General features: G+C 36.2%; 1 protein-coding gene across 8 annotated transcripts in view; it reads right to left on the bottom strand.

Moving 5' to 3' along the window:
* Positions 1-15393, bottom strand: part of ANKS1B (ankyrin repeat and sterile alpha motif domain containing 1B) — a gene marked incomplete at both ends in the record, with an annotated part of 1149683 nt that overhangs the window by 721121 nt on the left and 413169 nt on the right. For all 8 annotated transcript variants that reach the window (XM_081250042.1, XM_081250054.1, XM_081250053.1 and 5 more), the window contains one exon: positions 977-1142. In XM_081250042.1, the coding sequence (XP_081106168.1) occupies positions 977-1142 (166 nt within the window). The remainder of the gene's footprint in view (positions 1-976; positions 1143-15393) is intronic.

Raw genomic sequence — 15393 nt, 5'->3', positions numbered from 1 at the left:
CTTACTTATCCTAAAATAAACTATCCATTTCCCCTTCATACCACTTTCTTTTCATGTTAGCATCATATCTCTTCTTCTAATCCTCTTCAAAGGGTAACCTGTATTCTCCACTCCCATTTCCTTATTTTGCATTTCCAAGTGTCTCACTGTTAACTTCCAGAAATCTGGTTTTACCACATCACTTCTTAAACTTACTATTCAAAGATAGGCAGCAATTGGATTATCAAACCAAAAAAAAAAAAAAAAAAGCCTCTCCTCAGAACTTCTCCTACAACTTCTTTGCAGCTTTGAATATGCTGACCACCCACCTGAAGCTTTCCTCCCTCATTAGCTTTCATGTTAACTACTGTGCATTCTTTCTTAGAGGCAGTGGCAAAGGAACAGAATGCAAACATGATGGTAGTCAAAAACTCATGTTCAAGCAAAGGTCCCCCAATGTATAGATCTTAAATAAGACACTTAGCTCCAATCTCCTAATCAGTAAAATAGGCATAATATTTGTTTGCCTTGCTCACCAGTTTATAATGCAAAAAATAAATCAATGAATCTGAAAATACCACAGAAGAGATAAAATACACAAAGTAGCTGAGTATGCTTTGATAACCTGTAAGCAGATAGGATGCAGGAAAGTATACTGAAAGACTCTTGCTACCAAATTTGCTATGAACTCTAAAGAACCCAATGTTTTGTATCTGACCTAGAAGGTTTTTCACTGTTAAAAGGTTTCAGTGTCTTCACCATGACAGAACCATCTCCATGAGGGTCTTGTCGAGAAGTTAAGAGACTTCACATCAAAAATGCTCTAACTTACCTGGACTCACTTCAAAATGCAAAAAAATAAAAGTAAAAATCATTGTGACTATACTGGGGCACTTTCATTTTTTAAATATTGTGGGATATCTAAATATTAATGACACATCTTCACACATGCAGGCATATAAATTGAATTGGTCCAAATGTCAGTAAGAAATATTACCAGTTCTTGGAGAAGGGGCCCTTGCAATTTCTAAGGAGCAAGGTTTCTTTGTAACTGCTGTGTCCATGAGATCACATAGAAAGTTCTCATTTTCTGAAGGAAATGTATCCAGAGAAGCAGATGGTACAATTTCCATAGTGTAATTCCTCTTCTTTGGATAGGACTCCTGAAAGGAAGGAGAAAAAATAAAAATAGCTTTGTGATAAAGACACAGCCTGTTTAATTTATAAAAACTAGAAAAAATAATAAGGTTCGTCAGTTCTTCTAAAAGTGATTGACAGGTGATGGTTCATCTGTTTGAATAAGTTATGCAACAGTGTAACCCAATATTATCAGTGATTTTTTTAGAAGGGTCTTTATAATTTGGTTCCCCTGACATTATCAGGGGAGGTCCTGATCTCCTGTCATGAGATCTTTTTGTAATATATGTGTACTTTCTACTTGTGGCATAAACTGTTGTTTAACTAATCCACAGTCATTCCCGCAACTTTACTCCTTTGCTTGCTTCCTAGAGATATGACTCAGGTTTTGGCCAGTTAGATATAAGGGGAAATTTGCTGGGAGGCTTCTGGAAAAATATTTTTCTTCAAAGAAAAGACATGTAAAGAGGCTTTTTAAGAGCCTTGGCTTTCCTTGGTTTCCTCTCTGCATGCAGCCTTGATGTCTGGAGGGGGCAGGCATGTTGTAACCATAGGCAGTAAGCTTCTTACCTTAAAAAGCTAACAGGCCAAGAATGGCAACAGAAGGGTAAAAAAGCCTGGGACCTAGATGGTATCACTGAGCTGCTCAAATAGCCCCAGGACCAGTTTCTTCAGGCTTCTTAAGCAAATATTAAAGTTCTTATTGTTTGAGTCATTGCTAATTGGGTTTTCAGTCACTTAGAAGTTAATGCTTTCCCACCCAGCACACTTCCTTGGTGAATACTGCTAACTAATATACTAAGGTTACTCTTTTCAGGTTAGGATAAAATTAAGGTCCAATTCTATATTACTGATTCTTCAATATATTGAAAAACTGGAATTTGTTTCATTTTTACAAGATCTTTATTTCTTATATAAAGCATTAATGGTCAGCAAATATTTATTGGGCATCTATCATATACATCTAGGACTGTGCTAACTGCTGGAGATTTATAAAAACGAATAAGACATAATCCTTGCCCTCAGAAAGTTCACAGTTTACTAGAGAAGCAAAACAGATTATCTGCATGATGAATTTCACAATTAATCATGTTTTACTTTTGATATTTGTTATCTTTATAAACCATACTTCACTATCAAAAGAAAAAGACAAGAAGGAAAATTAACTCACTTTCAAAAAATCTTCTAAGATATATCCAAGGGTTGGTAAAGATTTAGTACAAGCTCCTATTTTCTTCTATAATGATACTTACAGTATAGTAGAATAAGTATTCAAGGTCAGTGTAATTGCTTTCAGACTATACCAGACCCTCACACATCAAAGAGTCAATTATGTTCACTCTATTCTATTGAAAGCAGGAAATTGGGAGTAACTTATTTTTAACAACAAAGGGTGACAAAGTTGAAAGCGTCCAGAGGAAAGCAATCAGGATGGTATGTGATTTAAAAACCATGTTACAGAAGAAATGATGAAAGGAACTGCAGTGTTCTATCCCAGAGAAGCCTTACAGCTGCATAATAGTTTTCTCAACATATTTGAAAGTCTGTCCCTCAAGAGCTATCCCACAAAGTGGGGAAGGGGATAAGTTGTTGTGGTAGATTTATTCTAAAGTTCTTAAAAGTAGAACAAAGAGCAATGTTTATTAGTCAAGGAGGGCAAATTTGGGCCAACACAAAAAATAATTTTCTGTGAATTAACAATATTGCTTATCTTCTAAAATAAAAATGCACTGACAGGGCTTCCCTGGTGGTGCAGTTGTTAAGAATCCACCTGACAATGCAGAAGACACGGGTTTGAGCCCTGGTCCAGGAAGATCCCACATGCCACGGAGTAACTAAGCCCATGCACCACAACTACTGAGCCTGTGCTCTAGAGTCCGCATGCCACAACTACTGAAGCCCACGCACCTAGAGCCTGTGCTCCGCAACAAGAGAAGCCACCACAATGAGAAGCCCAGCCCGCGCACTGCAACAAAGAGCAGCCCCTGCTCGCCGCAACTAGAGAAAGCCCACACGCAGCAACGAAGACCCAATGCAGCCGATAGTAAATAAATAAATTAAAAAATAAAATAAAATAACAGGCAAAGATAAATATTTTTAAAATGCACTGATATAATAATTAGCTAAAAATAGCACTAGACAGCAACAGAATTCCTCATTAAGTGGAAATGTTTACACAGAACTATCTATTGATAAAATTATGTATAAAACACACCAGGTAACTGTAAACTCCATGAAAGCTGGAATTTCTCTTGTTCACCACTCTATCCCCAGAATCTAATATAACTGCTGCCACATAATGGGTCCTCAATAAATATTTTGATCAACTGAACAGTCTCATGTCCTTTCAAACAAATCTGAATACCAGTTAGGAAAAGGATAATGCCTTTTAAAGATATAAATTACTTTACTCTTCCGTTTTTTTTCAATTATTGTTTACTGCTTTGCATATCAAAAGTGAAAAAAATGAGATTACAGTAAGACTGTAATAAGCCTATGAAAAAAGAGTCTCCAGCTTAAACCCTAGTTCATCCTAAAATTAAATTAATCAGAACAACCCATTCTTCATGAATTTGATTAAGTTGGACTTTTACTGTGTTTATAAAGAATTATGAGGATTTTAAAGGCCTTGAAAACTACTTTGAAATTTAAGCACACAGGGTGAGTTAGTATATTAGGTATATATATTTATTAGAGAAATATTAGAAACTATAAAGAAAGAGAAAAAAGTATCACATGAGAACCCAGCATGCTCAGATAACTAATAGTAACATTTTGGTGTATATTCTCCCAGATGGCTTCCGTGTGTGTAGACATGTGGGTGTGTGCAAAGGAAAGACCAACTATTTTAAACAATAATGCAGTACACTCTCTTCTGCTTCCTAAGGGAGTGCCATCATTTCTCATTGGCGTAGAAGTCTGTAGTACGCACATGGCTTCCTTATGGAAAGTGAGGGCCCCAAGGGAAGGAGATAGTAAAACAAAGATAGCAAGGAGGAGATAGTAAAACAAAGATAGCAAAGCCGTACCTTTGTAACCAAATATTTCATATTACCAAAGAAGTAGGGCATTCAAGAAATACCTGACAAGTATCCCTTGAAAGAGGATATATGAGATTATAAAATAATAAAATATATCCGCGTGTGTCCATGTTTAAGAGATTGATCATTACCACTGAGATCTGCCCCTCCCATCCCATGCTCCCCTTTCCATTCCCACCCCTTCCCTTGGCAACCAGGGCTAAATCTTGTTCTGAATGTTGTGTTTATAATTCCCTGGATTGCTGTTAAAATTTATCTATGTATGTAAGTATCAATAAAGAATAAGTGGTTTCATACTGTATGCTTTTGAATTTCATATATATAATATAAAATGCTCTTGCTCTTCTGTGACTTTTTTCAATCAATATTATGCTTCTGAGTTTCATTTATTTTCAGTGTGATGCAGGAGTCCACCATATAGGTATACCACAAATTCATTTACACATTCTCCCAACAACAGACCTTTAAACATTTCCCAGATGTTTTGTTATTAAGAAAAATGTTGCTATGGATATTCCTGTACAAAGTACCTTCATACAAGTAACCAGGGTACATTACCTATTCCAGTAGTCATGGGACGGAGAATCAAGAATAGACACAAGATGTGAAAAATGAATGGAATCAAAAGTTCTACACAAATAGGAATTTATAGCAAGAGGTGATCATGAGAATTGAGATTGGATGCCTTGTAGATTCTATAGAAATCTTAAGGAGGGCATTGCGTTTTCCCACCCCAAGAAGGATAAAAGTTCAAGAGATTTTCTGTAAGTCTTACATAAAGATATTACATATAAATATATAAAGATATTATATGTAATGTTTTCTAATTTGGTATTTACTTCTAGTAATGTATTCTGAACAAGTTTCAATGACAAATACATGTCTACATGATGAATTTAAGTCCCAGTACAGGCATAGTCATAATTTATTTAGTCAATCTTATCATACTGAAATTTTAATGTTTTTCTTTTTCTTTTTTTTTTTTTTTTAATTTTCATTACGCGGGCCTCTCACTGCTGTGGCCTCTCCCGTTGCAGAGCACAGGCTCCGGACACGCAGACTGAGCGGCCATGGCTCACGGGCCCAGCTGCTCCACGGCATGTGGGATCTTCCCGGACTGGGGCATGAACCCACGTCCCCTGCATCGGCAAGCGGACTCTTAACCACTGCGCCACCAGGGAAGCCCAATGTTTTTCTTTTAAGGGAACACTCTTGTGCATATATCTTTGTTTACATGCTCAACTAGTTCTTTTGAAATGGAATTCCTGTGACAATAGTTATACACCATATGCTTACATATAACTGAATCCATTTCTGAATTTTCTAATTGTTCCATATGTCAGTCTATTCTATACCACAATCATTCTGTTTTAATTATTGAAGCCTTAAAATTAATTTTACTATCTGGTAGGCTATGTCTCTCCTCATATTCATCCTTATCAAAGCACTGATGATTATCCTCATGTTTATTTTTCAAAAAACATCTTTAGACATTTTTGTCAATTTCTCCTTAAATCATTATCTCTCCTTTGCTTCCTGTCAGTAAACAGTACTTCCATACACCAGCCACTCAAACCACCTGGGGACTATTCTTCATTCTCACTCTTCCGCAACATCATGCCCACTCATTCCCCAAGTCCCATATTCAACACCGAATTAGGTATCTCAAACACATTCATTTCTCTCTACCGCCACCACAACCCTGGTCCGGGTCACCACTGTATCTCACTTGAACTGCTAGAACAACTTCCAAACTGGTCTCCTTGCCTCTAGTCTTGCTCCTCTCCCAATTAATTCACTTTCAAAGAGTAAGTCAGGTCAAAATAAATTCATTTCCTTTCATTATAACTTTATTTGATGAGAGAATCATAAAATGTTCTAGTCATAGTACCTACTGATTCTTTTTAAACAGTTAACATGGTCTTTCATAATATCTCAGAATTTCCATGCTGAATGATTTCATTAAATGCATTAATGATCTAGGTAGTAAACTCATTAAAATAACAAGATCTGGAAGAATAAACTAAAGGTTAAACATAATCCCATTAATCTATAAGATAAATGGGGTTAATAACTAAAGACCTGCTTGTCTAGTACCCAGCAAAGTGCCATGTTCATAGTAGGACTCGATGAATATATGCTGAAAAATAAATATACAAAATAGCTAACATTTCAGTCAGTATTTTAAGGCCTGATTCCTCATCTAGAATTAAAGAACCTTAGAGGCAAAGACTACAACCATCTTTTTCACATAGTATGCACTTAATAAACATTTGTTGAATTAATGAAATCTGAAATAATGTCATTCAAAAACTATCACAGATTCAAATCACTGTAAGAAGAATAGCAACTTATACTTATGAAGTGTTTTACAGTCTGCAAAGTAAATAGTATTTCATTTAGCCAGATGATTCGCATTTAGCTCTCATAACAATCCTCCTAATATTACTATTATCCCCATTCAGAAACTAAGGCTTGGAATTATTAGGTGTCCAATATTAACCAACATCTGGTTAATGAAAGTTTTGGGGTTACAAACTAGGTCTTATCTCAGCAAATCTAGTGTTCATACTATTGTATCCCAGACAAAAGGACTATGACAAGATCTTTATTGCCATAACTAAGGGAAAGAGGCAACTCTGCCCATTGCTAGGTAGTATCTAACCCTGCTAACCTCTTAGCCTTTGCAAGCCCTCTTCCTTACTGTGGGAAATGTGGATTTTGATACACAGATTAATTGCCAAAATACTCTTGATGGTAAATCCTGGCAATGGACCAGAGAGATTAAAAGAATTGAGGTCCAACAGTTTGTGATTCATTTTTCAAGGCTCCATTGTACCTAGTCTAGCAAAATTTGGCTCCAATTTGGTTAGCAGCTTTTGCCTTTTTCTTGATATTTGGCCTCTATCTTTATTTGAATGCCTGGTTCCTGAATCCCAGACTTGTTTCTGTGCTTGAATTTTTATAATGGTAGCATGCCTAAGACTGTGTTTTCTGCCTTGGTCTTTGCTAACTCTCCTCTGAGGGACTAATGGCTTGTCCCCAAACCCTAAACAGGTCCCTAACTTCATACTGCCTAACTTCATAGTCCCTGAGAGAGTGTTTAGCTTTGATGCTTACTTAGTCACTTTTATCCTACCTGTTATAGTTAGTTGTGCAATGTGTGGACCAAATAGTGCTTCTTTAAAAAAAGATGCATACTGAGAGCACTGAATAAATTAATATTATGCCCCTCAAGAAAAATAAACTTTAGTAATAAAAAGTCTACATAATATGCTTTCACTTGTTGTTTGCACTGTGTTCCTGTAAGAGTTTAAAACCATCAGGAGTGGGCTCAGACTAACAAGTCAAAGTTTATTAGTGATTAAATATGAGGTCCTATGGTTCAGTACAGAAATGACTTTTAAAAATTCAGTATGTGGGTATATAGATTAGCAATACCATGAAAAAAGAAACAGGAGTTACAGCTGACAGTATGAGTCAAAGTGTAATGCACCAGTTAAAGACATAATGTGACACTGGCTGATTTAATATAAGAATGATATTTAAACCAGGGAACGTGACAGCCCCCCCTTCCTCTGTGCTAATTAGAATTGGGAATAATCTGGTTTAGGAATTTTGTAAAAGACAGGCTAACTGTATGATGTTGACCATCCTTTGGAAAGTGGTGCAAGATTGTATTAATCAAAGGGGCCGAAGGATACTTGGCCTTTGACTTATGAAACACCTTAGCAACAATCAGGGACCCAGGTATGGGCATAGTTGTTTCTCAATAGTAGCAATGATGTAGCTTTTTAAATTAGAAATAAGGTGACCTAGAGGCTTTTCTAGACTACTTTGACAAGACATCTCTGTGAACCTGCCTATTAATACAGCTATTTCTTAACCACATAGGGGAAACTGAAGCAGCTTAACCAGCACTGCAGCAAACCACACCTGGTACACTTAGCTTGGTACTGGGGCCTACATTTGAGGAGCTGCAAAGACGGAATGGACTATCTTCTCTGCACATGGGTAAGGAAAGTGCTGAGTATCAAACCCATGTCATGTGGGGAAAGACTGAAGAAGAAAAGGTGCAGGAAAACACATATCACAAGTATTTGAAAAACAGAAGAATGACTAGAATTGATAGAAAGAGTACAGATAGATGGTAACAAGGCTGACTACCAGAGTTTCCCAGTATGAAATGGGCTGCTTAGCAAGTAGCAGGTTCTCTGCCACTGAAAGTCTTCAACTAGTCTGATCAATACAAAGCATCTCCTAAGAATAGAAGATGGTGGTTTGACTTAGATGAGTTTGAAGATGTTAGGTAAAAAAGACAATGGGAATAGAATTATTATGTTAGTACTATGATACAAGCTACCTGCATATTTTAACTGCTTCCTGAATTTTTTTTCTGATAATGGGAAAAGTAATACTAATGCAAGGGAGTGTAGGCTTATGGCTCTTTCAAAGTTAGAGATGACTCACAATTCTAAATGATTCACAGTAGGTGAAAACTTTTGGAAGTGGTCTTGCTGCTCTGACATGTCCTGCAATATCAAGAAAAGTATGCTCTGAAGACTTACAATGACATTAAAATAAGGAAAACTACAACATAAATATGGAATATTAAGAACAATAAGAAGAGATTTTGAGTGGGAGAGAAAAATGAGTGACAAGACCACCCTAGGGAAAGGAGAATTGATAACAATGGTAGGCAGAATAATAGCCTCTCAAAGATGTCCATGTCCTAATTCCCAAAACCTGTGAATATATCATGTCACATGGCAAAAGGGGCTTTGCAGATGTATTAAGTTAAGGATCTTGAGATGGGGAGATCATCCTGGATTATCCAGGTGGCCCAGTATCACAACAGTCATTATAAATGAAAGAGGGAAGGAGAGTCAGTGTCAGACTGATGCAATATAAGAGACTTGACTGACCACTGCTGGCTTTGAAGGTGTAAGGCAGCCATGAGCCAAGGAATGAACACAGCTCATAGAAGACAGAAAAGGCAAGAAAACAGATTCTCCCCCTAGAGTTTCCAGACAGGAATGATGCCCTATCAACACCTTGGACTTACCGCAGTGGGACACACTTTGGACTTCCAGAATTGTAAAATAATAAAGTTATGGGTTTTTTAAGCTGCTAAGTTTGTGGTTATTGGTTACTGCAACAATAGGAAACTAATACAATAATACCAGCAGAAAGCAACACACATAGGGAGGAAACCGAAATTATTAAGGGTTGAGAGAGGAACATTAAAACTGGACTCCAATGGAAAAATACACCTTGTTATATTATGATATGACTCAATATTTTAAAGATAGTGATTCTTTCACTTTCACTTAGTCTTAAATTTAATGCAGTAGTATTGCAATAGTTTCCCTCCCACCCCATCTTGGATCTTGACAAGTGATCCTAAAGTGCATTTGGAAAACTAAATGTCTGACAATAGCTAGGTATCAATTTGAAAAGAGAAAAGTAATGGAGGGGGTGGAGATCAGCATTTATCAGATATTTAAATAAATTATAAATGGTTCTGGTGCAATAACTGAAAGGCAATAAAATAGAAGAGAGAATTTAAAAAGACAAAGCTCCAATGCTTGTGAAAATTTATTATATTATAAAGATGGTATTTCAAATCAGTAGGAAAACAATGGATTATATAATAATTGCCAATGAGATAACTGACTAGTCATTTGGAAAGAAATAAAACTGTATTAATACTTCATTCCTTAAACCAAAATAAATTATAGATAAATATTTAAATAATAAGTAAATACACCTGTAAGATAATCTTAAAATAGGAATGGCCTTTGACCAGGAGCTATAACCAGACTCATAATCAGAGCTGTAGAGAAAAAGATTGGTGAATTAGAGTACATACAAACATGAAACTTCTATAAAGCCACTAAAATACAAAAAAAAAAAATTAAGAAACATGACAGATTTGGGAAAATTCTTTGACACATGTGACAAAGGGCTATAATATCTTTATTATATAAAGAGAATTACAAATTGGGATTAAAGAGATCAACCTAAGGAGAAAAGTGGGAAAAGGATAGGAGCAGTTCATGATAAATAGCTAAAAATTTCTTGTATGAAAAGATGCTTGATCTCATTTCTAATTACATATATGTAAATTAAAGTAACACATGATATACCATTCCTGATCAAATTTCTGTAGATAATACACAGTGTTGGTGAGAGTTTGGAAAAATGGGTACTCTATACAGTTTTATTTGAAGTGTGAATTGATATAAATCTCTTTCAGGCTAATTTGTCAATTGTTAGAGTAGACCTTTAGAAAGCAGATCTTTAGACAGCATTGACTCTTGGACTTCTGCCATGTTAAAATTTTTCCTTCACCTGAGAAAAGATGAGATTGATAAACTGCCATTATTATTCCTAGAGCATGGTATTGCAAGGCACCAGTTATGTGCATTGCATGATTATCACTCTTGCTTTCTAAAAAATTATGTACACATGCTACTTTGAATGTTTCTGTTAAATAATGAAATGGGGGTGGGGAGTATGTGGAGGGAAGCCTGATTCTTAGTGCCATGAATGAGGAAAGCTGTAATCAGATTTTACAAATGGCAATCATATGAGTTGTAAGTGGTGTCAGGATATTGCCCCCCTTTGGAAAGTGTTACCAATCAGTGTCCCTGGAGCTCGATTCTTAGTTAAGACTCTCTTGATCAAAGATGAGGTGACTTCAAAGATGGAGATGTCAATTATACATTTGAAACCACAATAGAAATCTCACCAGATAAGTGCTGAGAAACCAGTGTGGGTACTAAGAATGTTATTTTGAGTATGTTATGGGTTGAACTGTGTCTCCCCAAAAGTCAAATGTCAAAGTCTTAACCCCCAGAATGTAATCTTATTTGGAAATAAGGGTGTTGCAGACATAATTAGTTAAATTAAGATGAAGTCATTTAGGGTTGGCCCCTAATCCAATGACTGGTGTCTCTATAAAGAGGGGAAATTTGGAGACAGACATATACACAGGGAGAACACCATTTGAAGACTGAAGTTATGCTGCCAAAGCCAAGGAATGCCAAAGGTTGCCAACAAACCACCAGAGATAGGGGAAAGGCATGGAACACATTCTCCTTAGAAGAAACTGGCACTACTGACACCTCAATTTCAGACTCTTAGGCTCCAGAACTGTCAGAAAATATACTGCTGTTGTTTAAGCTATGAAGCTTTGTGGTACTTTGTTATAGCATCCCTAGTAAACTAATACAGGATTAAAAAAAGGAACTGGGTTCAAAAAACTTTTGATTAGTCTCTTTTAGTGTTCTAAAATCTTTACTCTTGGAAAATTAATAATTAACTAGGGACTAGCAAGGAAAAGAAGATTACCTGTTCTTAATAAAATTCCCAAAAGTGTTTCAAAATTTTAAGTGCACATACTCTTTTACCCAGGAATTCTACTTCTAGAAATCCTTCCTACAATTAAATTCACAAATACAAATAAAAATGTACATGTAAAGAATGTGTACTGAAGCATTATTTATAATATTAAAGGACTGGAAATTAGGTTCATCATTAAGAGATTGTTTAATAAATAAATACCATTCATATAAAGAGGCAATGTAGTATATATAATGCAGAGGTACACATATTGTAGACTACATAAAATCTACTTTGGATCATTTGTTAATGACTCAGACTTGTGACTCTCTCCCAAATTTTTACTAAATCCAAATCTCTGACAATAAGCCTGGAGATCTTGTTTTACAAGTTTCCGAGGTCATATTGTTGCAGATGGTTGATGAAATATACTTGAAAAACACTGGAATAGTAATTAAAGAGTGTGGAGTCAGAATCCTAGCTCTACCACTTTTAGCAAAGCAGCTGCCTTAGCAAAGTCTCAGTTTCTTCATCTGTAATATTAGGATAGAATACAAATAGGATCTACCTCAAAGTGTTGTTGGTGGTTGTGAATAAAATAATAAAATTAATGAAATACATTTGAAATGAAATGAATTTTATAAAGTACTTAATGTAGTGCCTAAGTGCCTAAATGCTCAATAGATGTAGCCATTATTACTATTCAGTCATTCAAAAAGTGAGACGAATGCATAGGTACTAGTATGTTGAGCTGAAACAAATAAACAAAGGAAAGAATAATATATAATGTATGTTCACGTTTCTATAAAAAGAAAGTGTACACACCTATATGCATGGAATATTTCTGGAAGGAATGATTAGAAACTCTTGTTGGTTAACACTGGGGAATGTGACCACATTCTGTTTTGCTTTTGCCTGATCTTTTTTTTGAAACTATAATACATGTTATTTTCAGAAAACAATTCCATGAGCCTAAATACCACCTGAGGAAGGTGATGATTCCATTTCAAATACAAATTAACTTTGATTTTTATTTCTGGTACTGTTGTGTAGAAATTTGCATACCCCAGGTGAAACTGAAGATGGTTGGAATCACAAGAATAAGCTCTTTAATAAACTGCACAAATGCAACTGAAAATATGTCAAATGCTATGCAAGCTAAATAGGGATCAGCTCAGTACAAATCCTCAATAAAAGACCTAGATAATCTTCATAAGGAGTCAAAATAAATAGAATGTAGTTCACCAGTAACAAGATGACAAAGAGGAAAAATCTTATGAAACAACCTTGAGGCCAAAAGACTAAGGGAGTGCATTGTCTAGGAAGTATTAATTATTGTCAAAAAAGAAAAGAAAAGAAAAGAATGAAAGAAACCAAGATTATTTATATGAAAGGATTTCTTTGCAATGTGAGGAGTCCAAGCCTCATATTCTTTCTCGGAAAGAGGCAGAAAACAAATTATTTTAAAAAATAGATAAATACTGAACAAATAAATGAACTGAAAAACTGAATATTCTAACATAAAAATACATACACATACATATAAGTATTCACAACTAGGTATAGGGAGCCAGGAGATAAACCTATTAAACCTGTTAGAAAAATAACTGAGACTTAAGTTAAATAATGAGAAGACAAAGGGCATCGCCAAATTTATAAGAACAAACTGGTAGACTGATGTTGAAGTTGCATAGACATATGTTTAGTTTTGGTAGGTCTGGTAATGGTGAAGAGTCCTGGGTGACTACTGTAACTAGGCTTGGGGTCTTTATTCCTGGTGTTAGTGAATGTGTGACTTAAAGGGCCAAAGACAAGGTAGACAGAATAAGAAAATACATTACATACTGCTCCCAGGACATTCACCCAGTCACCTAGGTTCGAACTCTTAGAGACATTTTGCTTTCTCCTGTTGTCATGCTTACTGTTACTATAAAGAAGGAGTCACCAACTTTTATAAAATTTTCACTTCATAATAACTCCTAAACCCAGTATTACTTTTCTGTTTCCATAATCATCAAACTAGCTCAAACTTCATCGACTCATACCTATGTTACTTGAATAGGCCTTCAATCTCCCATCTCTGAGTCCATTCCACTTTTACAAAAAGGGTTTCTGCCACTTTGAATGATAAAATATGTTTTTCAAAGTAAAAAATTTTACAAACCCCTATGTGATAATATTAGACTTAATTTAGAAATTTAGGGAGTACAATAAATGACTTCCTTATTCCCTGCCCAAATTGTAGATAAGAGTCTACAGGTTGACAAATCTTTTCTGCAAAGGGCCAGAGAGTAAACAAGTTAGGCTTTTCAGGCCATATGGTCTCTGTTGCAACTACTCAATGCTGCTGCTGTAGCAATAAAGAGACACACGTAATATGTAAACAGAAGAGGCTGGCCAGATTTGGCCTGCGTGGGTCAGATTTGGCTCAGAGACTGCAGTTAGCCAAACCGTGGATAAAAACAAAGGACTCAGGCAAATGGATTAAAATGTCAACATAGGTTAGTGACAGAGCAGATACTAGAGAACGTGGCTTAGGTACAAGGCAACACAGGCTTTCTACTACTATATCTCAGAATTAGACAAACTAGCCTCAGGTCTTCCAAACCTGAACAGGTAGGTTCCTTACTGCTAAACTTAACTGCACATACTCTCTGCAGATGAGAAGATCATGAAGAGAATTAGTGACACATACTCAGTTCCTGCTTCCAAATTTACAAATCAATTAACTCCCTTGAGGAGTGAGTAGGAGCAGAGAGAAGCCCAAGTAAACCGACCAATGTCTCTCCACATGAAAATATGAAGCAAAGAGAAAGAATCCTGCATTCTCTGCCCAACTCCAGTAGGTAAGTTATACTTTTAGAATCTGTTGTTTGAAACAAATACATGAGCAAAAAGCAACAATAAATTTCCATTTTATTAATCACAGCAAAACTTACACACATTTGAAAATAATAAAAATGGATATGGATATGTAAGACCTATGATTTATGTAATCTACAGACAAGCTTTTTGCCTGTATGAAATTGCAAGCCCTTTACAGTACCTCCATAGAGGTCCAGTTTGAGATCTATAGCTTCATATCGTTCCTAAAACGTAGGTGCTATAGCCCCAGATTGTAGTACTATTAGAGGACAACAGTTATCATCCAATAAATATTTGTTGAACAGAAATATGAATTTTATAGTAATTGTTCTACTTCTTAAGGCTTTCAATGCCTCCCCAAGGATACCATTCAAAATGAACCCTCTGGGCTTCCCTGGTGGCGCAGTGGTTGAGAGTCCGCCTGTCGATGCAGGGGACACGGGTTCGTGCCCCGGTCTGGGAGGATCCCACATGCCGTGGAGCGGCTGGGCCCGTGAGCCATGGCTGCTGAGCCTGCGCGTCCGGAGCCTGTGCTCCGCAACCGGAGAGGCCGCGACAGTGAGAGGCCAGCATACCGCAAAAAAAACCAAAACAAACAAACAAAAAAAACAACGAACCCTCTCTGTTAGGCTGATGTATTCGGCAGCCCCCATCCTGAATGTCACATTCCTGCCTCTGTCTTTTTGCTTATGCTGTCATCATCTCTTTTGAGGATCAGGGGGCTCTTCTAGGCCTATAGATATTCTCCTTTTCTTTCACAACCAATCATAAATTTTACTTAGTCTCTGAAGCATTTCATGAATACTACTGCCTATATGGCTTTCTTTCTTCTCTGAATCTAAAAACAACAGTAATATTCTATACAGATAATTCAGTATCTCACAACACACTAGATTTTCAGATCCTATATTGATACTCGATATTTTTATTGCTAGCTACTTCTAAATTCTGTCTTCCCAGACAGCAAGTGCTCCAAATAGTGCTTATTTGTGTGCTTAAATACAGCACAATCCTGGCACAAAGT

The sequence above is a fragment of the Mesoplodon bidens genome, assembly GCF_964165515.1.
Source record: "Mesoplodon bidens genome assembly, chromosome: 11".
In the NCBI taxonomy this organism is placed as follows: Eukaryota; Metazoa; Chordata; class Mammalia; order Artiodactyla; family Ziphiidae; genus Mesoplodon; species Mesoplodon bidens.
The sequence above is the reverse complement of the archived record's forward strand: the minus strand, read 5'-3'. Positions and strand labels throughout refer to the sequence as shown.